This window comes from Alligator mississippiensis, chromosome 10 (assembly GCF_030867095.1).
Source record: "Alligator mississippiensis isolate rAllMis1 chromosome 10, rAllMis1, whole genome shotgun sequence".
NCBI lineage: Eukaryota > Metazoa > Chordata > Crocodylia > Alligatoridae > Alligator > Alligator mississippiensis.
The window spans coordinates 74,565,705-74,590,008 of record NC_081833.1 but is presented as its reverse complement, the minus strand read 5'-3'; the positions used below and the strand labels follow the sequence as shown (position 1 = coordinate 74,590,008).

The 24,304-nt window shown below is 41.5% G+C and overlaps 1 protein-coding gene across 4 annotated transcripts in view; it reads right to left on the bottom strand.

The window, feature by feature from the left end:
• BANP (BTG3 associated nuclear protein) overlaps positions 1–24,304 on the bottom strand; it is a 215,539-nt gene that overhangs the window by 105,032 nt on the left and 86,203 nt on the right. For all 4 annotated transcript variants that reach the window (XM_059713929.1, XM_059713930.1, XM_014607885.3 and 1 more), the window contains one exon: positions 3,807–3,974. In XM_059713929.1, the coding sequence (XP_059569912.1) occupies positions 3,807–3,974 (168 nt within the window). The remainder of the gene's footprint in view (positions 1–3,806; positions 3,975–24,304) is intronic.

The following is a 24,304-nucleotide window of genomic DNA, read 5'->3' as shown; positions in this document are numbered from 1 at the left end:
CCACTAAATAATGTAGTAGCAGGAGTGTTTTAAATCTTATTTTACTATCCCACATGCCTTTTTTTGGTGCTGCTCTCTATGCATGTGATATCCTCCTCAAACATTTTCCACCAGCCACTTTTTTCACTTCACTGATTCCCTCCTTGGCACTCTAGTCTACCATGAAGCCTACAAGGTGGTAGAAAAACATAAACCCATTTAAAGGAACTAAGTAATTATGACCATACCTGACTGATTAACTGTTACAGCTTATTATTGTAACCTTTGCCCTCCCACTTCCATTCCCGTTCCTTAGTCTGTTTATAACGAGTCTGTTCATTTTCTCCAGTCCTTTCACATTTAGGCTCTCTCCATTGCTTCAGTGGACTGGAAATATATTTTTAATATTTGGGTTTACTGTACAAGGAATGTAGCTTCTAATAATTAATTATTAGAAAAATCATATGGAAAGCTACCCAGAAAACAGCAGTATAAGCCAGTACACGCTTAAGTGCTTGGATGACATCGCAGTAGCAAGAGAGAAATGCTGGGGTATTTTTTTGTGTCAAAGTAATCCTGAGATGTCTATTTTGCATCATTCAGTTTTTATCTATCGTGTACTTTACATGAAACAGATTACCACACTCCACTCAACAGATGGATTATATTTGATTAAAGTACTTGTGATGTATATATTTATATAAATCATCCATCACTTACCCTGGCAACATAACTGACAGCTAATTAAACCAAATAGACACAGCCACACTGGACAGTCCAACTGGCCATTACTGCTATGCAAGAATAATATTCATTGGCCAGCACAGAACGAAATTCTGAACCACGTGCTAGTCTAAGCAGGTGCATCGCAATACAGCAACTCCGGCAGACCAAAGTAAGAGAACTGGAAAAGTGAGAGAAGGGTATTGTTTGAGAAAAACTTGCCCTGCATCCTAGAAAGCCGAGTCTGAAAAATGGGCTCCCAGAACACACGTGCTAATCCTACCCACTGTGGCAAATGATAGAGGAAGAGACAGTTTCTCAAGTAGCTGAAGTCCAGACCGTTCAAGGCTCACCTTAAATTGCCCCCAGAAATAAATGCTACCATAAAAACTGTCTGGGTTCATATGTAACACTTTAAAAAGCCATATTTGACAACTATGTTGTCATAACAGTGAAATACAGACCTCCGTTACTTCAGAGTTTGTGAAATATTACTTATTTTCCCTACTAGCTGGCAGGGGGAATTTTGCTATATCCATTATACGGTATATATAATAAGTAACAGATGCCTATGAATTATGGTGCTATAATTCCATTGAGGGGTTCCAGGGATGTCAAGCCACAAAAGCAAAGCCTGAGTAGTTTGTGTTGTTACCTGAACATGGAGATGGAATTACAGGCTTGTCATCCAAAAGCTGCCTTTTTTTAAATACTGCATGAATCCAATGTATTTATTTATTTTTATAAGGTTTTCCTCTCCCTTCCCCATACTCTCACAGTGCCTTCCTTCCTGCTCTCCTCCTGCCCCTTCCTCTCTCCTCGGATGGCTACTGGAGAAGCTGCAGGTGAAACACTCCTGCTCCCAGCTGTTCCTGGCATGCTACGAGCATTTTCCTGACAAGAGAAAGCTAACGGGGTCTGCTGCTTTACGCTAACAGCGTCTTCGTCGTTCCTGTGTGCGAACATACTTGTGGATTCGCACGAGCCCTTCAAACACTCCCAGGAAACGGTGCTGACCATGTTATGAATATAAACAGTATCTTAAAGAAAACATTAGGCACGAGCTCTGAAACCTCAGGAATGCTCTCCTCCACACCTATCAAAGGTGGCCACCACCGACATCGTTGGTGGTCTGCAGCTTGACCGGGAGGCTCATATGCCCCTTGCAAACTTAACAGCAAGATGTCTCAGTAGACCTTTGTGACATTCAGGAACAAAAGACGTCTTCTAAAAGATGCAATGGCATGAGAGACGGGTGGTTTTTACTTTTAAGAGGATACTACAGCCTTTTGAGTTGACACGGAGGCCTTCAGAAAACAAGAATACCCTCAGCCTCCAGCTACAGGCTGCATATTTCAATGCTGCTCCCTTTTTCAAACAGCAGGAAAACTATTAATTTCCATACGAAAGTGCAACACTAGTTAATATGTATGTGCTAATAATTATGTAACTCTAAAATCCACAAATGCATTTTTTAAGGAAAATATATTCCTAAGAGTCAAAGTAAACTTCCATCAATAAATATGGCTTATGGTTATCATTATGCCAATTAATTGCTTTAATTTGAGAATTTTGGATTTGATTCTCAGTTTCAGTACATAAAATTTTCCATTGAAAGCAGATTTTGGCATTCCTTGCATAAGATACAGTGGGTAGTGTTAACATGCAACCAAAAAGTTTATGCAGGCAAATAAACTTACTTCCTCCTCTTTGGGCTTACTTCCAACCCCCTGCTTTTAATATATGATGTACAAATGTCCCACAACACTACTTTTAATATAAACCAGGAGCCAGAAATGCCCCATGAGAGCATTTCTTAGGTCAATACTTTTCACTTTATTATTATTCATGCCTATACCTATATGGAAATGTAGAATCACCTACTTCATTTTTAACGATGCGTGTATTTCTTTAGGGGAAAATATTTTGCGAACAAAATCAAACATGCCCTAACAAATGGTATGAATACATAACTGAAGAGAGATTTGCTTTTACTGGATTCTTATTATAAATGTTAATTGCAGATAAATATTAAACTTCTCTGTTGAACAGCTTAACAACTTCATGACTGCCTGGTATAATACACCCGATACCATGAAGTTGCACATAACTTTTATTAATAAGTGGGCTGTGAATAGTACAGCCAAAATATTTGGTTGGGATGGAAAAGACGACCCAAATTGAATTTATTTGAAGAAAAGTTGAAACATATATACTTACCAACTAAAACCATTATGTATATATATCTTACCCACTGAAACGTTATAATTGTCATTTTAGAACAAGAACATATTTACTGGATATTTCTTCCTTTTCCCCACCCCTATCCACTGCCAGAGACACCTACATGCTCTCCCTCTCTCGAGGTCTGTCTACACTGCAGTCAAAGGGGCAATATCAGAAAATAAGTACAGACTTAAAGGTAGCCAACTTGAGCTATTTTCAGTACAGGAGAAGCAGCATAGCTCATGCTGCTGTGGCTTCAACAAGGGCTTAACAAGCCCATCAGGGACTCTGGATTCATATTTGGGGGGGTTCGCCTGCAATGATACCTGTGCAGCCCTGGCTGATACCTAAGCTAAGCACAGCACATCTGTAGCTGCCCTGTAGACGTATCCCTCCTTGCCTCGCATGCACACATGCATGCTGCATCTATTTGTCAATGGTAAACCTCACTTGCAAGAAAAGTTGCAGCCCAAATTTAATCACCTAAAATGTCACCATTTCTCCGTGTATATTAGTTATACATTTGTGACATCTTTGCATGAGCCTGTTGTGACTGCCACCTGACTGAGACTAACTCTATTCCTGAGGGTTTTAAAACACAAACGTGGTAGGTGTGTTACTGCAGCCAGGACAGTCCAGAAAATATGAAGCATGGATTTTGTTGGTGATCTCTTTTAGTGGCCTAACTGAATAGTTAGGAGATGTATTTCGGGCACCAAGTACACTTCTGCTGAAGGAAAGCCTGTCTAACTTCTCCCCCAACTACACAGTTGGTCCCCCCCAAAAAATGTATCAGCCAAGAAATCCTCACCTCTCAAAAGACACATGAAACGTTTTGGGTAGACCCTTCCATGCCATCATTGTGATTTTTCTTTTACCTGAGCCACTATATGATGACGAGGAAGGTGTCCGTCGTGAAAAACTTTTCACTGCAAGACTCTGGCCACGCTGTTTCCGCCGCCAAGCAGTCCGGCATTTGGAGTCTATGCTCTGCTTGATCCGGTACCAGTCAGACTCTGAGATTCCAAATTTATAGAAAAGGTGGCCTGCAATTAGAAAGACGAAAAAGGGTAGACCAGAATAGAAATCCACATTCTGTGTAAAATACACTCATCAACCATGCAACTACAAAGACTGCCATGCATTGCAGAGCAAGAAAACATCTACGTGAAAAAACTTCTGTAGACATATGCCCAAAGCTACCTTGAGGAATAGGAGACAAGCTCTGGGAGAGATTTTCAGAACTAGAGCTGTGTGCAATCACTACAACTGCACGTGCAGAGTAAATGCCCACATGCAAATGACCAATGGTGCATCCAACTGACGAAGGATACACAATTTCCCTACTGACTTGCACACTGTACCATCAGGCTTAAGATGCAATGTTGATAGTCTGCTAGATCAGCTGCCCCCTTGCCAACTATGCTTATTAGCCACAATTACAGAAATCTGATGACAACTGAAAGCCAGGGCTAATTTCTGCTGTGAAAAACCCTCTAGGGTCCCTCTGATGATTCCTCAAAATCCCACAAAAATAAATTACAGGGTGCATAATGAATGTGATATCAAGTCAGTTTTCTAATACAGTTGTTTCAGTAAATTATATTACAGTAAAACCCAGATTCTTCATAGGGTAAAGTTCCCTTACCCCCCAAAGAGATGAGGATTGGTGAACTAGCCAGGCGCTGTGTGCACATAAACAGTGGTGAAGAACTGCTTAAGTGAGCCAGATGTTTGCTGCAGCTTTTATTTCAAAGGACCCAATTTTCTAATCTGGGGACCACTGCAGTGGTTCAAGTCAGTGGAGAAGCAATGCCTTTGAAGAGAAAAGCTGCAGCAACTGGCTGAGCAACTCGTTCTTAATTCAGCAACCCACTGTTAATTACACATATAATTGTAACTCATCCCAATCACAGACAAAAAATCCAGGTTCTGCTGCAGCTTCCCCATTCAGCATAGAAACGATTGCATGAGTTGCAGGGCATGAAGATTGTGCACTGAAGCGCACATGGTTTGGGTTGTGTTGCAAACTCAGGCTAGGTTCGCTAAGGCTTGAAAGTTTTGCAGTAAACACGGACCTAGTTACAAGTGAAACAGGAGAAGCAAGCAGAAAACATAGGGCTGTGTTTCCAGCATGCTTGGAATAATTGGTTTCAATATCTAGGACATTATGGTTAAAAATAATGGGAAAGAAATAACTTGAACATTTTTACAAGTTCCCAGCACATGGTTGCCAACTTTCATGTTTCTACTGCAGTCCTGCAAGGACTGATTTCTTTTTCTTAAAGCTCCAGTTGCTGGAGTCATCTGATTTTATGTTAAACCTCAGACTTCTCAAAAAGATAAAGACATTTCTAGCCCTCAGGGTTGAAGAAAAAGCCCTGAAAGACTAAACCATAAAAGTTCAACAACCAGAAGGAAAATAAAATTAACCCAACGTTAATTTATTTTAGAAACTCGTTATTTCAAAGCCCACCTCGGAATGATTGAGCCGGGTTTTGGTGCAGTAATGACACACTACCTTACAAAACATCCACGATTTGTGATTAATTCCACTGCCAGAAAATGGGACCGGGTGTTTTGCTATAGCCACTCAAAAGGCCCAGCAACCTGGAACTAACCCAAATTGTCTCTGCTTACTATGAGGATATACTTATATCCTAGAAGCAAAAGACATTTATTTAAAATGAAACAGCTCTCTTAAGTGTCTGCCACTCCTTTTACCTAGCAGCTTGCTTGCAGGACTTTTCCAAATGAAAAGGTCTCTTCTCCACAGCCTGTTAATCAAGCCTACTTTTAACGGCCGAATCCGACAAAGCACTTAAACATCTGCTTAAATTTAAGAGAGGCTGGTTTGTCCCACTGCCATCATGTATGATCCCCTACTTGAAGTCAAACGTTCTTAGAGTACTTTGATGGATGGGGACCTAATGGGGGTAAAATTCCAGATTCAAGAACAAGCTGCAAACGCTAACATTTGCTGCTTTTCTTTAATACTTTCTGTTCTATTCCTTTTGAATAATTTAAATTCACTTTGAATTTCATTAATTCATCTACAGCTCTTACTACTTGTTATACATACAGAGTATTTAATCTGTTTGGTGTATGGGGCTCATTAAGCCATCGCTATCTTTCTAAAGCCGGCTCCGTTTGTTAACGCTCTTATGTTATCTTATAGTTTCATAGATGTTAGGGGCTGGAAGGGACCTTAAGGATCATCGGGTCCAGCCCCCCTGCACCTGGGCAGGCTTGTTGTACATTTGCTTGTTTTGCAGATCTCCCTTTGAACGAAGACAACCTAACCAAGGAGAGGAAAACACTGGCATCAAAGAATTTCAGACTGAAGCACCGCAAAGGCCCAGGAGTTCTCACTGGCAACTAACAGCAAGCAAATATGCTATGTAGAGATTATTTTACAACTACTACATTATGCCTTAAAAAAAGGGCAGAAAATTCACTGAAATTATTATCTGTCGCTGTGTAATACTTTCCTTTCCGTAGGTGTCAGCAAAATGAAAGCACATACTGTACTGTAAATACGAAGACCACATTTCTCTGAACTTAATCTATTCCCCTACAAACTAATATGCAGTATTCAGAAAAATAGATTTATAAGTTTTTGCAATAACGTTCAGTAAAAGCGGTTGTTTTAACTCTTTAGATTCATCCGAGCCCTCAGTCTGTGCAGAAAACTTATGCCTTTGTAGAGAAGATTTGCTGTCTTATGCTGAAGTTGGCAGCCATTCTTCTGCATGAGGGGTGGGCAAAATATGGCCTGTGGGCCAGATTCGACCCATCAGTTGATTGTATCCGGCCTGTGGATGTTCCTGAAGCACTCTGCATGGGACTGAGCCCCACCTGCTTCTGCCTGGAGCAGCCCGTGCCACGCTCCCGTCCCATACCCGCTGATGGCCCTGGCTCCAGCCCAGGCAGTACACACACCTTTCCAGCATGGCTGCTCTCTCTGCTGCTGCAGACACCTGGGTACTGCTCGGCGCTCTCACCTCCAGCAGCTCTTCCTCCACGTCCTCCTCCTGCCCCTCCTGCAAGCTCCAGGCAGCAGGTAGTACGGGGAAGTGGCGGCATGAAGCAAGCAGCATCCAAGTTACTCCTGCCCCAGCATGTGGGGCTCCAGCTCCAGCTGCCTTCCACCCTCTCTGCCTGCCCTGTGCAGTGAGCACTGGCTGGGCAGGGCCATCGGTAGGTAGGAACACAACACAGACTGCCCCGGGCAGAAGCAGGTAGGGCTTGGTCCCATGCAGAGCACCGCGGGGGCAGCCACAGGTCAAATGTACCTGCACCAGCACCGCACCCCCCAAGCGAGCTCTGCTGCTTGCACTCCCTGCCCTCCCTTCCACCCCGGCCTGGCTCCGGGACCTAGCATGCGGGCAGCCCCCCCCACGCACATGCACACACCCAGCCCCTCTGCACACCTGCCCCACCTTCCCACCCCTCCAAACACACATGTACAAGAGTAAGACTTTATTTTGAGCTATTCTGCAATTGCCTCTATATATATACTATTCTAAAAAAAAAAAAAAAAAAAAATCAGGACCAAAATTCGTTTTTGAAAAAATTCAAGTATGTTACAGTAGATATCTGATTTTTAGTATGATTTTTTTTTTTAGCTATAATTTGTTAAAATGATGTCTTCTGAAACATACCGTGTGTGCGGCCGGCCCTCGACACCTCATCAAAATTCGTTAAGTGGCCCACCAGCTGAAATAATTGTTCTGAACCCTGGATTTGCAAATAATCCTCTTCTATAGCTACAGGTATCCACATAAATACATTTTATATGCAGTAGAGAGTTGATTATCCAGAAAATCAATTAACCAGAAAGCGTGCTTTTTTTCCATTTTGCACATAGTCTCTCGAGAAGTAAGACAAAACAATGCAACAACAGAAAAGGAACTTGAGATTAAGGAAAGGGTACAATTGGTATTGGCAGTATAATACAACAGGGCAAGGTAAAATATGACACCTTATTCAAGCAGGAATTGAAAAGCTATAAACTATTGGCGACAAGGTCATCAAGAGTGACAGCGCTCTGTTCATAAGACAAAAATTAGTACATAGGAACAGATGTTGACTACTGAGGTTGAAGATGCTCAGGAATGTCCTGATGAAGAGTGAAACATCTCTCAGATGAGACAATTTTTAATATTTACCTACATACTGCATGCGCCTCCCCCCCACAAAAAAATCAGCGCTCCAAAATAGAGAGGCATTTCTTAAGCAGGTTCTTTCTTCACTGGAATAGAAGCACGGAGGAACAGAAACATGGAGACACATGTAATGAATGCTAACAGAAGCATGTGATGACTGCTGCTTCTCCCCAGGCCAGCAAGCAGCAAGGGTGGACTCAGTTTACCCCTCCCACAGCTGCTGCCCAATTGGCAGAAATTTTTATCTGAAACGGCTGGCTTAAAACCATAGCTTTTGCCTGAGGCAACCAGGGCAAGGTATGCAGACAGCTCTGGACCATGCCCCTGGAAAAGTCCTTTTTTTCCTCTTCTTACATTCTGCCTTCCAAAAAACAAGGCACGTGTCGTATTTGGGGTTGTGCGGTATGTGAGAAAATATGGTGATAAGTCTTTGCACAGATAAGCACAATGGATAAAGAAAGAAGCTGACTTTAAACAACAGAAAACAAAGAGGTTTTATAGTCCCAAATTTTCAAAACTGTAAATACACAACCATGCACCTAATTAGATCATGCAATTCCTAGCTAGATACTAGCCTTACAATTGTTATAGACACATGATCACAGGGCATTTCTAACTTTTTATTTATATGAACAATTACCATAGCTGCATATGCAATCACAGCAACTGCATACACAGAGTAGGTCTGACAATTTGGCCTTGAATAAAAAAATCTGACTCTCGTATGTGGGCTCTCACATAATGTCGATACTAGAGCCAAGTACAAAAAGTAAAATTCTAAAATTCTGGGACTGATCAGATGCATGTGAATCTCAGATATGACTTTACCTGCACCCCCCCCCATTCATATAAATGATACATTTAAGTACAGCGGAATGCGTTGGAACTAAATACATTTATCCTATAAATAAAAGTTCATTATAAAATCAGAGGCGAGATTTGTGATATGTTTGTAAACGATGACCATTAGAGCATCAAAACCATCAAACTACGGTTTCAGCTTCCCCCATACTCCCAAGCATTAATAAATCACAACAGAATCATCTTTTACTCAAGCTACAGCTACAACTCATCACTCTAAGCTTGAGTGAGTGGTAGAGAAGGAATAAAATAAGCCCCCTAACTTTGAGAGGTCTACATTAGAAGAGAAGGGGAATCATTCAGTGAATAAAGATTTCAATCTATCAGAGCAAAGGCCGCATGAAGAATAATGCTATATTCATTCTAGCATCTAGAGCAGTGGCTCTCAACCTTTTTAGACTTGTGTCACTTCTCACTGGACTCGGGGCACCTCTTGGGAAATACAAGCTCTTCCTTTCACTTGTGTCTTGACTACGAAAAACAGTAGAGCAATTCTTCTGTTGCAAAAAAACCAAGAAAGACGTCAACAAGTCAGAAACATTTTTGGCACCATGGATTCCTACTTGAAATCTCTGCTTGCGAATCACACGCAAGTCTCTTCACACCAAACAGTCATAATATTGCGCGGCACCTGGTAGCATCCTTGTAAGAATGATACGGCCGCTTAGCTGAGAATCACTGGCACAGTGCGCCCAGATTTCAACAATGCCCATCTCAGAAGATTTGCTGTAAAACACAGCAAAATATGCTTACAGTGCAGCAATTTGGTAAAAAAGGTGATAACAGCATTTTAAGAGTTAAATGTACGTATACAGGGGACAATGGGAGTAAAAAATGTAGATCATCTAATGACAGCTGAAAATATTTTCAGACGTTCTCTTTCTTTAGGGCCATGAGTAGTCACTAGTAATATTCAAACAAAGGATGTTCTTGTTTCTAAACATTATGGGTCCACTGTTTGCTTTTTTTGGGAACCTCACTTCCTAAACAACGTTATCTCTGAAAATACACATACGAGCCTTAAAATAGCTCTGTTATTCAATAACTTGTAAAGAGGCTGAGTAATTTTTATGCCCCAGATGAGTATCAGCAACAGCACGGGAGACAAAAGGATCTGAACAAAGGATTCATAGAACCATTCTGTGTTCTTGGAAATACAGACAGAGACAGCTGTCAACCCACTGGCTTGGTCTCCAACTTTCAATTTCTGCAATAAAGCACAAAACCACCATAGTAAATACAGACAGAAAAAGAAGGGGAAAAAAACATGTCCAGGGATATTTAGGGAGAAGAAACCTAAACCAGGTAGAGCCATCTTAATAAATATTGAAGGAAGAACCCTGGATTGAATAACACTTAGCTTTCAAATAAATTCTACTTTGAGGGACCTTTATGCAAAAGTCAATGGAAACCTGCAATGAGACAAAAGTCAATATATTTCCAAAACCTAGAAGGATTCTGTCTTATCACCTTTGTGTAGCTCAAGGAAAGGATTAAAAAAAAAAAGTTGTTGAATATTTTAGAGATGGCTTTACACACTGTCAATGCAGTGTAAGCAGTAAGCAACAGGAAAATAATTCTGTTCTCAGGTTCCCGACCTAAGATGCAAGTTGGACAATGTGGGATTTGAACCACGTGAGAATACATAAGCAGTCCTAGGATAAATCAGTAACCTGGGGGTGCAGAGAGTTTCCTGGAAGGTTAGAAATATTTATTTAAACCCCTCTTAGGCTGAGAAGGGACTTAAACCCAACTGTCCCTCTTCCTGCACTGGTGCTCTCAGCATAAAGTACTTTAGAGTTTTTTGAGATACCTGATTTGCAACATAATTCATAAAATGGATCATTTTCTTTACTACAAAAATCTCCATGCAAAACAGGAACCCTGTATTTTCTTTAGAAATCAGAATCTACTCAGAGGAAGTAATCGCAAGCAAACAATAAATTATAAAGACAGACGTTTAATTAGCAAATACAGCAAAATGAAATACTGCATATTCAAAACCAGAACCCTGAAAAACCTCCTCTAAAACATAAAACTTAGTCTGAATAGCTTTATTTTTCAATCATGAAATATTGATATTGCTTGTTTTTTATGCATGCAGGAATTCTTTAGAAAATGAAAAAGATAAGGGTTTTTATATTTCTGTTATATTTTGGGTTTTGGCAGAGTTCCATTAGCTGCCCACTGATCTGAGTTGTTGCATTACTTTTCTTTCTGTTGTTGTTGGGTTTTTAATATGATATTTCTCCCCAGATCACTGAATAGATATATTTTCATGAATTTAAATAAATACATTTTAATCCCAACACATCGCTTGATCAAAAATTCTTTCTTCCTTAAATACAACATGGTTTTTAAGCTCCTGAGAAAAGGAAGGATAGCATCAAGCTAGAAAGTTAAAAAAAGCAACCTAGGAGCCTTCCTTTTCTTTTTCTTTTTTTAATTTGACAGTAATTGGATGAAAACTCTGAAAATCAACTTATGCTTTGGATTCTGCAAGCTTGGACAAGTGAAAGACGCTGATTCTTTGGGCCTGTCTGGAAAACATTTTTTTTTTTTTTAAATAAATGAGTTGATTTGAAGTCGTTTTTATTAAACACTAATAGTATGTGACAAGTAAATTCTGAGTAGTACTTAATATCTGAACCAAGCATCTCTGAAGTTGTTTTCTTTGCCTTTGGGCTTCAATCTTTCCAAGCCAAAGTGTGGTCATACATTGACCATATTGAAATAATTTTAAAACAGCCATTGTTTACTCATTTGAGATTTGTATTTTTTTGTAAATTCCAAAAAGGGTGGAAGAGAAAATAAAAATGTGCCTGTTCATGGAAAACCTGCCCTTAATGCATTTAGCTGGGGGGCAAAAAAAACTCTGCCGACTTTCCACAGTCACATGCTTTGAGAACGTCACTCGCGTCATCACATGTTGACTTCCCAGAAGGGCGTTCTCATTCAGTGGCCCACCCACATCCAAAAATACAGGAATGGCCCTTTCCAAAGAGGAGGTAAGCAATGAATCTTCCGTGTTCGTGTTGTCATCACAGTCTTTTTGCCATCACCCCCAAGAGCTTTCAAATAAAAAGGCAAATCTACACTTCCAGACTAATACAAAGATCAGTATATATGCTCTACCATAAAAACTGCATGCAGGGCTTACTTAAAAACATACCCTAAAATCAATGGAAAATGTGTCCTGCCACATCCCTAAAAATAGCTTTAGTTACCATATTGCTGCTGACACCAAAAATAAATTTAAAAACCCCATGGTCTATAAAATTAAATATATTAAATGCTCTTAGTAGGGCTGGAGTGTTGGGCTAGGGACAGAAATTACATGTAAGCTGGTATAAATGACAGGAAACCAGTTCAAATCCATAACACAACAGAAGTTCAGTGCACATAAACTGTTTGCAAAATGGCCAAAACCAGTTTAAGATAAACCTGAATGGATGTAGTATCAGACTTAACTGATTTAGGTTGAATCGGTTTATTGAACTTCTGTCCCAGATCCCCTCCAGAGTCAAATAAACTTGCAGCCCCCTCAGTATCCCAGGATGCTTTGCACCTCCCCCCCCAAAAAACCCATGCACAGTGGGCAGGCTAGCCTCGGCCCAAGGTGTCTGTGGCAACCAAGCAAGAGGGCATTCTCTAGCGCCCCCCAGCTTCTAGCCTGGGTCACTGCAGGCATGTGGCTGCATTTCCGGAAGCAAAAGTCCATGTCCGTTCGCTTGCTTATCAGTTCAGTCTACACAGCTTAGACTAACCTGTGAAGAATGAATTGATTCAGCCTTGGGATTTTTGACTGTCTGTACTTAGCCTTGTAGTCATGACGGTCCAGGAAATGGGTAAGAAGCAAGGTTTTTTTATCATTATTATATCCCATATTAGATTGACTGTATATCAGGGAGAGATGTTTAACAAGCTTTCAAACACAAGGATGCTATTGACATATTTTGATTTTTCACATACTTTCTAACTGGAGGCTTCTGGTTCAAAAGGTAACAACCACAATGTTTCTCTATGCATGATCAAACTCAGCCAGTAATAGAGTTCAAGTGAAACTCTTCAGTGCTGCAGGCGATGACTTCTTAGTTATATAAATCCTCAACTATACCACGAGAGAACTCATATGGATCCTTACCCTACATTGTTTTTTCGGCAAAATGAAGATTGCATATTTTTGCACAATCCTCCCATAACAAATATGGCAGTGGCCCAGCAATCACTGACTGGGAGTAACAGAAATCTACTGTTATCAAAAATGGGACTAAACTACAAATAAATAGCTTTAAAAACTCCACTTCAAAGCTCTTACTCACACAGGTAGTCTCAATAAAGTCAACTGTCTTGAAGTCAAACATGTTTAAGAAAGTTGTTGAATCAGGACCTGGGCATAGTGACAGTAAAGATTATGGTCCTTCTGAAAGTACATTTTTGGCATAATTTGTGTGGCTTCCAGATACTGTGGTGATAGGTCTACTTCAGTTGCAGATATAACAGGATATACCTGACAACCATTAAGGAATTGATCCCTAAGCATTATATTTGCATTGCTGTCTAAATTGTTAAGAGGGGGAAACAGACCTCTAGCCATAGCATTTTGAATATGCAGCTGTTAGTGCATTTCAGAGAAAGTATGGGAGACTGAACAAGACGTTCCCCCAAATCCAGCGTACCATCTATTCCTGACTCTACGCAACAGCAGCCATGGTCCCCGACTCCAGCAACGTGATGGGTTGATGCTTCATCTTATCCTTTATTACTATCTCTACAACAAAAACGCTAGCGTCTAATATACATGCATGAGATATGGTTTAGTCATTTCAACATAACCAACTCCAAGAAGCCATGTTTCCCTGCCCCAGCTCCCAAAACAAAGCAGAGCTCCAACTAAACGTCTGGCTGGTAGGAACACTTCCTCAGGATCAACAGGGTGCGGTTTAATCTACCAACGTTAAAGGAAACCAGATGACTACGTCAAGCTCCAGTCAGTAAGATTTTAACAACTACTTGTAAAAAGGCTAATTAGAATGTTCAGACAATTTACTGATGAAAATTCGATGTAAACAGAGCTAAACCATGTGGAAGATCAGAGCAGAAGCTTCAATGAAAGCCAAATCAAGAAATCGTTTTTAAAAAAAAAATCAGCTTGTTCCGGAGTTAAACATCTATGCCCTCATCAATGTAACAACAAAACTTCTCTCTCTCTTCTAAAATGCCTAAATCTCATTTAACAGATTACACATGTTATTCACTGCTTCAAATCACAACACTGTCTTCTGACATCGACAGCCACAGATCCCACAAATTCGGTGTGACAGACGGAGAAGCTGAGTCCAGATGGAGCTTCACAAGAGCCAAAAACACTGTGTGGACAAAGCCGTCTTCTCAACCACACTGAAATGCAGAAAGAGGGCATGAGACTGTTCAGCCACTACAACCTACTAATGGAAACACTGCCCAAGGCAGATAAAATACAACATCAGCCTCAAAACAGGCCAACAGCTAGCAAGATTCGGGAAGTAGAGTAGAGGCAATAAAAACTAAGGAGGGAGTCAGTGTTTCCCTCTTCGTTCCTTCTCTCTCTGCCCCCATAACATGATGAAGCAACAAGTGCAACAATATGCCTTTTAGACTGCTATAAATCAGTACATTAAAATAGCCAGAATTATACAGTAAAAAAAAAAAAAGCTAATGAGACCAAGGCAAATTATCCACTACTTCCTACATGTCAAAATAATTTCTTTGGCAGGTGTCATTTGTAACAGGTTAAGAATCAGGCAATCATAGAAAATGAGGGTTGAAGGGACCTCAGGAGGTCATATCTAGTCCGCCCCCCTGCTCAAAGCAGGACCAGCCCCAACTACACCATCCCAGCCAAGGCTTTGTTGAGCCAGGCCTTAAAAGCCTCCAAGGATGGAGACTTCACCACCTCTCTAGGTAACCTGCCACTTCACCACCCTCCTAGTAAAAATTTTTTTCTTAATCTCCAACCTAAAAGTCCCTTGCTGCAGCTAGAGCCCATTGCTCCTTGTCCTGCCATCTGCCCCCACTGAAAACAGTCCAGCTCCATCCTCTTTGCAACCACCTTTCAGGCTTCTGTCAAATCCCCTCTCAGTCTTCTCTTCTGCAGACTAAATAAGCCCAGTATCCCTCAGCCTCTCCTCACAAGTCATGTGCCCCAGTCCCCCACCCATTTCTGTTGCCCTCCTCTGGACTCTCTCCAAATCCTTTGTGTAGTGGGGGCCCACAGCTGGACATGGGACTCCAGATGTGGCCTCCCCATCTGCCAGCAATGCTCCTACCAATGCAGCCCAGGATGCCGTTAGCCTTCTTGGCACCAAGGGCACACTGCTGGCTCATATTCAGCTTATTGTTCACTATAACCCCCAGGTCCTTGTCTGCAGAACTGCTGCTTAGCCAGTTGGTCCTAAGCCTGCATGGGATTGCTCCATCCGAAGCGCAGGGCGTTGCACTTGTCCTTGCTGTACCTCATGAGATTTATTTTGGCCCAGTCCTCCAGTTTGTCTAAATCCCTCTGAATCCTAGCCCTACCCTCCACTGTATCAACTACTCTCCCCAGCTTGGTGTCACCCGCAAATTTGCTGACAGTGCACTCCATCCCAACTTCCAGATCATTAATGAAAATACTAAACAAAACCAGGCTCTGTACCAACCCCTGGGGCACTCCACTTGATACCGGCTGCCAACTAGACATCGAGCCACTGATCACTACCTCTTGAGCCCAACAATCCAGCCAGCTTTTGATCCACCTTACAGTCCATTCAACCAACCCATACTTCCTTAGCTCTAAATCATTTAAGTCATCTTTGATCAGCAGAGAAATTAGACGAAATATCTGTGCATGGTGACTTAGACCATCACTAAATCAGAAGAGACATAAGACTGAATAGCAATTCGTCAACCCAAGCATCATCAAAACTCACCATCCTACAAAATTCACTCCCTACCCTATGGGTCTGCCCTTCCCGTTGCAGCAGCCTACTCAGATAGACAACACTGACCACCTTTCCTAAGAGAACAGCTCAATTGGTTTATTGTGTAACCAGCCAAAAGCTGATTCATTGAACGGTGCTCCTTTAAGAGCCATCGTGTTAACTGGGCAACAAGGATTTTCTAGAGTGATATCTTTTATTGAACCAACTGTATAGTCGGGATAAAGTCAGACAAGCTTTCAAATGCAAGACATTTTCCCTCAGGTCTTTGCTTATAGGAAGCTAGGAACAGCAGCAAGTGAAGCATGTTAATCAGCATGCTACTAATGACAGCCACTGGCATAGTTAAACATGCAAAGCTCTTAAGAATCCAAAGAGCTGTTACCCACATAAATGTAATTGCTGAACCCCTGACCGCTGCGGCATAGGCCATGTGCAGTACAAAGTCAGCACAAGTGTAGAACGGGGACACTGAAATGCAAGTGACTGAGCTCCTGGACAAAACAAATGTTTTTATGGCTATGCTCGCACCGTACGACCAACACTTCTGTCAAAATAACCTTCGAAGGGCATGAAACAATATTGACAATTATGTATTCCTTTGGGGACCTTTAGATCGGGTTGCCATGATCATGATGGAATACTTGATCCATCAGCTATACTTGATACTAGATTTTTAACAGGCTGATAAGCACGGTATATCAAAATTATAAAATGGCTTTGCTTTATTAAGGCAAGGTTCTTTGAGTAGATGTGATATCTTTTATTAGACCAGCTGAGTAGTTGGAAAAAAGTTCTTGGCAAGCTTTTGGGCACAGTTACCCTTCTTCAGGCATCGGGAGTTTCTGCTTTTATTAAAGAAGAAACCAACACATCAGTCGAATAAGAAAGTTATTCTTCTCCAAGCAGTGTTTTTCTACTTGGACTAGAGAAGACATAAAGACTTCTCTTTACAAAAGCTTTGTGTAATCCACTAGAAACTTTACTCTTCCTAATTTCTCTTACACTGAAGGTACTCAACTGTTATAGCAATGGACAGCACTACATGGCTCTAAACTAAATAAAGAGATCCCCTCTAACAATTTTTTACTTTTCATTTTTCAACAAAATTAATCACTGGCTCTGACGCACGTCTTCCAGCTCCAAAAACTCATGGCATACAACGCAGGCATTTCACGTTTCATTTCCTTTTGTTAAATACATGCTTTTTATCTGTCATGTGGTTCCAAGTATGCCAACGTGAGAGCATACTTAATCTACCTCTATATAAAGCAGCACTTAGGAATTGCAATTACACCATTATGCAGGAGACATTTTTATTGAACAGTCCAGGGCATTTCATGGTAGCTTGAAAATCACCTTCAAAATGTCTTCAGGTCTAAAATGGCTTTTTAACAATACTATGAATTGGAAGACTTCAATCAACTATTGCTGGCTTTATCCTTCTCCAGATATTATATATAGAGAACCAAAATACACTTTTACCATAATGATAGGCCATAAACCCCTTTACACTTAAAGAAGGCTATTCCCTTAAGTGTTGAATCATGCCTACCTTCCTGTGTTGCAGATACTATCACACCATCCATTCCCATCTGGATGGATAAGTTCACACCTGGCTATTTTGTTCCTCAAGGAGATACAGGACCCCAGTATTCACCACAGGTCATTTTGTTTTACAAGGGAGGAAAAATGATAAGTTTATAACTGACCATTTGAAATTAAAGCTGACGTTTCAGTAGGTGGAATCTCCTATAAAACAGAAATAACAGTACTCTCTTCGTAGCAATAAATGCTTCTGATCCTGAGAAGCTGTTGGCAACAGACACACACCGTGAAGTTTTTGGTATGCATGTCTTTAAGGAGCAATCGACCACAAAAAAAAAAAAAAAAGCAGCGGCTATATTTATAATTTAAAAGGCAGCACAATTTAATTTGACAAAGCAGAACCTGCAGCAAGGCAGACGGAAAAAGTGAAGAGCTGTCACTTTAAAAAAAAAAAATTGCATACAAAATTGTAAGTCCTTCCTGAGACATCCTGTTGCATAAGCCCTTTCCACGGCGTCTCAGAATTCCATCTGGATGGCAAAAGCCACCGCACGTGCCGCCAAGAAAAACTAACTTATGAATCAACAACGAAAATTTCTCCCCTTCCGAAGGAGCTTGCGGGTTTGGAAAGGACTGGCATGACAGAAACCTGAACGCCGCATGAATTTATTTACATTTTACCAGCACTGGCACTCTCGGCCCCGGCATCTCCCTCTCAACTGCTTAACCCTTCCAAACAAAAAGGCGGGGGGGAGTTCAAAGTCAGAGACAGAAAAAAGCCATGCGACTTTCTGGAATTCAATTTATGAGTTTTCATGAAATTGTAACTTTCCTCGAATTGGGCAATGCATTTTCCAGATGAGCTGTGCATTAATTCTTGCACAACTGAACAGTCCATATTCAGTGGCTGGGCTGCTTTTCCTCTAAAAAATGACAACAGGGATTAAATGCCTTCACAAAACTCTTTTGGTTTTCTAAGCCCTGTGGTAAAAAAACACAGCTCCATCATTTACAATGCCTTTGATAGCTCAGAAAATGTTTCTCATCTACCATCCATGCAAGCATCTTTAGGATCTTTTGCTTATGCAGGGCCTGAGCCAGAGTGATGCTGGGCAACTACTAGTTCCCAATAAAATCAGTGAGGTTTGAAAGTGTTCCGCACCTCTCTGGGGCCCTAAAAGCTACCACACCATCCACCACTGCTGTAACTGTCCTGCTTTCTAAATAAAAAGGCAGACAGTTAGTCATGACACTGGAAAAGTTCCACATACGGAGGAATTAGCCGAAAAAAAATTGTGATTAGAACAACACACTTCCATTTCACTTGTAACTTCATAGCTTTGGAGAGTTTTGGTAAAGGAGCTTTATGGAGGGAAAACTTTACCTATTAATTAGAAAGTCCAACTGCACATATGCCAACATCCGTGCTTTAAGAATACCTGAGTGTGTGTTAATTTCTGAAATCCAAGAAAGACCTTTCCGGCTTTCATCTGGAAAAAAAAAAGTGTTCCCTTCCTCCTCTTCGTTGCAGCTATCACAGCATAGCATTAACCTTCACAAATGTTGGAAGACATCTATCTGTCTGTCTCAAATGGACTTATAATTTCCCTCCCTTCTGAAAACTGATCTTGTATTCACTTGAGGGACATGAAAAAAAATCTTTGAAGGTATTTTTTTTTTAATTGAATTGACTTTCAGTTCGCAGCCTGATTTGATGGCTTCTACAATGAGACCTGCTTTTTGGGGGAAGAAATGAAGGGAAGCTTTCATGTTTGAAATATTTAAAGGTCTGGCCAAACTACTGAAGAATAGATAGTATGGAACAGGGGACACCAACCCGCAGCACAAGTACCGTAAGTGGCATGGGCAGCCTGTGTGTGGCACATGGCAAATTGGGGAGGCAGCAGGGAGCAGTGGCAGATAGAGCAGGGACAGAAAGTGAAGTAGTTGATTGGCCTAGTAGCACACGGAAAGAAGCAGAAAGCAGAGCAGCAGATCAAGGAGACAACACAGGGCGGGAAGCAGAAAGGGGAGCATCAAGTTGGGCAGGGGAAAGGGGTCAGAGTGGCACTCAGGATGGGTTAGGGCCAACATACGGCACATCTGCCAAAAAGGCTGGCCCCCGCTGGTATACAGCAAGCCAGCGTTCGCTGGAAAAGGACAAGCTAGATGACCTAACACACTTGTGCTTTTTCATCTCTAGCTTTTCTGAGTCTGTGAGCTGATGGCTTCTTGACAGCACAGTGTACAAGACCAAGTTACACTCTATCATGATCACAATTGACAAGCTAAATAGTTGCTTTACGTTGAAGAATGGAAAACTGAATTCACTACCACTATAATGCAAAAGAAGTGTGGGAGTGAAATTAAAAAAAAAAAGCCACTGCCAATAATTTATTTTATTTCTTAAATTGCTGCCTTTATTTCAATTTATTAAACCGTAACTGGCCAGAGAAAGTAAATGTAATACATACAAGTGGTTAGGAGGGAAAAAAGAAGGGGGTGGAGGTGCGACACCAGCCAGTGAAAAATTATTTTTACATAAAAATCAGTAAATAGACACCACACGTCAATGCCAATTATGACAACTATGGTGCTACAATTAACTTAATGGGTCCTCATCCATCATCTTCTGACTAGTCCAAAAAGCGGTTCTCTCTCCTCCATGTGGCAGCATTAACTGCTTTACAAAGGAGGAGCTGTCTGGAGCCAGACTTTTGCAGCCCTGTGCAAGAAAGATAGGGTTTCTGTAGAAACAGCACTGTTGCCTCTGGGTTCCTCCTTGAAGCACTGTATAAAGCATACTGATTTTTTTGTACATGTGGAGAAGGTGATAGAGGAGTTCAAAATATTCCTTTAAATATGTTAAAAACAACTCTGTTCTGGCTAGCACACCCCTTGTTTGCTTCTCTCTCTCATATGCAGCACTTTCTCCATCTCTTTTTTTCTCTTTCCTCTCTTCCCAAGCCATCTTCTGCGGTACACATCGCTGCTGAGTTTGGATTGTGCTAACATTGATCAAGGAGCCACAATTTGGGCAATGTGAGGGGATTTGCTGGGGCCTAAGTAGCCACTTGACACTCAGGAGACCTGTTTTCAATTCCCTGCTCCACCATAAATTAACTGAGTAAACTTGAGCAAGTCATTTCGTGTCCCTGTGCCTCGATTTCCCATCTGTGAAATGGAAAGCTCCCTCAGAGCCATGACCTACTACACTGAGGTCAGAGTTGAAGAGAATTGCAGAACAGCATGACACCATCCCAAATTAGGAAAGGGGCAAGCTGAAATGATGGGCTTGGCTCATAATGGTATTCATATTCCAAACAGGCAGGGCTCACTGCATTATTAGTAGAAAGAAAAACAATAGAAACAAAAAAAAAATGTTTGGCTACCAGCACATCTTACTGTGCTAGGAGCAGAGACTGCACCTCCTCTTTTCATCCTCACCGCCCAAGAGATCAGCTTGTCAGCTACCTAATGGGAAATGAAAACATAGGGCAGCTGTAATTATCTCCCCCTGAGGCTCTTTGGAGGGGGAATAATTATCAGTAAGCCAGACTTCAGTAGGTTATGACAGGTGTCAGCTTGGACGTGCAAGCATGGTAGAGAACTGACTTCTTGAGCTAAAGAGCCAGCTTGTTCGATTAGGACTTTAACACTTATCCTCTGGGAATCAGGAGACGCACACCATACTACTATTAGTGTTACTGCACAGGTGTGGCACCTTTCGGAGTAAAGGATATTAAAATTCTGTATTCTGCAACCAAATTTATAGGCAACTCATTCCAGTGGGAAAGTTTGGGCTGCTCTTCACTGCATAATTAATTCCAGGCATAACTCAAGGGTTTATCATAACCCAATACGACGGCATGCAGAAATGTCTAGGCTGTCTGACAGCTGGTCTATCAAGGGAAACGGGTTGAAGTTCAAGGGCTTCTGATGTTGGCGCTAATCATACAATAGGGATGCAGCAGCTCAACTTACAACAGTTCATCAACTGCTAATCCAGTCACTGTGTAGCTTAAGTGCTGTTGCAGCAGTGTTGACTCCACTATCATGCCAGCTAGGCTAGGTTTAGTAGAGCAGGTAGAGTAACTCAAGTTAACATTGATGTAGAAAATGCAAGCCATTTGGCACGACACAGCGCCACTTACAAATACACGGCATCTGGGAGGGGGGGGGGTGCTTTAACTAGAGTGGCTCCGAGAGTCGCTCCAACCAAAGCACCCACAGCGTCACATGTATTCAGCATCCTGTGCTTCAAAATCATGGCGGGGCACTTGAACTGCCATTTTGAAGCACGGGGACACTGAATAGACATGATGCAGAAGTCGCTGGAGTGCATTAACATGCTCCAGCAGACTTGATTAATTGATTCTCCTCTGATGTGTGCTAATTAACACACGGTGGAGCAGACATTCAACATGTGTCTAGGTGTCCACACAGACTAGCTTGGATCCCAAAAGGAGGACAGCTCTATTAGCACGAATTTCTGCCCAGGTCTACACTGCTAAGGAGCATTAAGAGGCCTCTAGTGTTTCAGGATGTGGCACCATCTCATTGAAACCTATTTCAGATACCTCTACTCAACAAAGTACAGTATGGGACAAACAGACCTTTAGATGGCAACCTGACAAACCACAGCTTGGTGATTCCTGCATACTCATTGCACTGAAGTCTTGAGCAACGATTCCCAACCAGGGTATCATGGCACCTCGGGGTGCCTTCAGATTCTTTCAAGGGTGCTGCAGGGAGCCACACTAAGTTAGGTGTGCAAGCATGACTCACAAGATAAATCCAGAGATTTAATCTATAGTGTTACGAACGTTGTGACCTGTCGTGGTCAATCCGAGCTCTGTGCAGCAGAAAAGTGGCTCTATTATTTTTCTGTAGTCAAAGAAATGAGAGAAAAATAAGAGCCGGCATTTTCTAAGGGGTGACTCGAGTCTAACGAGGTCAAAAACCACTGGTCTTGAGAAGCTTAATTCAAAGGGTCACTCTGGAAACCAGGAGAGTTTTTTGGCTGCAACGAGAAGCATAGATCTTTTCTTCCTTTGTTCATTTTTTTGCCTGGCTTGTTTCTGCCCCGTAAACAGCCTTTACTTAAAACACTAATTTGCAAGCCTGTCCTTGTTGCTCACCAAGGTCTGCATACTGCACAGTGACATTAATGACTTATAAGTAATAGAGACGGCTTATGAGGAATGTTCAGTTATTGCCACAGAATGAAGAAAGGAAAAAACATCATGCCAGAACGTATCCCGAGCACAAATATCTAACTGTTCACATTCGCGGTTAAAATTATACCTACTCTTTCCATCGAACTGTTGTTTTCCCAGCAGTCAATAACGATTCCCTCCAATGACCCAGCTAAAGACCTAAAGGAAATCCAAGATGGAGCTCACTCTCTTTAGTCTGTCAGTGATCCTAGAGGGAAGAGCCGGGTTAAATCAGTGCAATGGATGTTTTTTAAAGCATGACTGATGCATGGCCTTCTACAGTGGGCTCCCTTGTGCATTAAACCATCCTGAACATTAAATATATTATTTCTTTCAATAGAAGGATCTTTTAGCTCGTCTCAAATAGACAGAATCCTAGACAGTTCATCTGATGCGTGAAAAACAAATTGCTGAACGAGTCATTTAAGTTCTCTAATGGCTATTTTATTAGAACAAGATATCAAACTAAACCAAGAATGTCTTGGGCTTCTAGCTTTCCCTGACAAAATCCAAGCTCTTCATTTATGGCTCCAAGTGTTGGGCCCAAGCCTTTATCAGCTTCACCTGGTGGAACAGCACTTTTCCAATATATTTCTGGTTAAATTCTATCAGGTGAAAACTAATAGAACAGACTAAGTTAGTGTCCAGACATGGCACTTGGTACCATGAATAATAATAGAAAGGAAAGAAGGAGATTAAAAATAGAGGGGAGAAATAAATGAAACCCACAAAAAGGTGCAACAGCGAAGAGGAGGATGAGAGAGACTGACTGGTTATATTTTCTAGTTCCATGATTTTATAAATTAAATTTGATCATTGAAGAAAAATTCTGTAATGGAAACAAGAGACTGAATTTATGCCATATGTTCATAATGCATGCTTCTATTTCCTTAATTATTTTTAAATAGACATAATAGCGATGAATAATAGTAATTCTAAAAGCAGCCACACCACTGTCACAATACCTGGGATCACCTCTCGACTATACAGGGTGTTCTAGTTCCCAAACTCTTGTACTGCCTCTACTGAAGATGAGACTCACCTGCGGTACTTCTGCTATTTAAACTACTGCATATTATTGATAAAGCAAACAGAAAATAATGAATTAGTGACCCATGAGTTTTAAATTATAATTACTGACCAGTCATTTGCTAATGCATTAAAGTAGCCTTCTTGTCATAAATCAGTACATTCAAGACTGCGCATAGTGCTCATTCTACTCGAACAGTTTTCCTTACAAGGCATTTCATGGCCCTTTTTAAAAGGGCGACCCTGGAACACGAGATCACTTTGATCATCCCCTTCTCGCAGAAGATTCCCATCTTAAGACGCTCGTGTGTTGTGCAGTGCTCAAGAAAAGAGGCTGTGCGTGATAGATCTATGTGGACTAGGGATGGAAACGGTTAAACGACAATTATATTTATACCGTTCGCTTCTCACCGTTTACTGACCTCCGGCAGGAATGGCTCTGACCCCCACCCCTCATGTCTTCACTGTGCAGCCAGGGCTGCAGGGGCCCTAGACCACAGGTGGGGGGGCAGGCACAGCTGAGCCACTAGGGGACACTGCCCAGCTATGGAGCTGCAGCTTCCCCTGCCCCCACGGGCTGGGGCTGCAGACC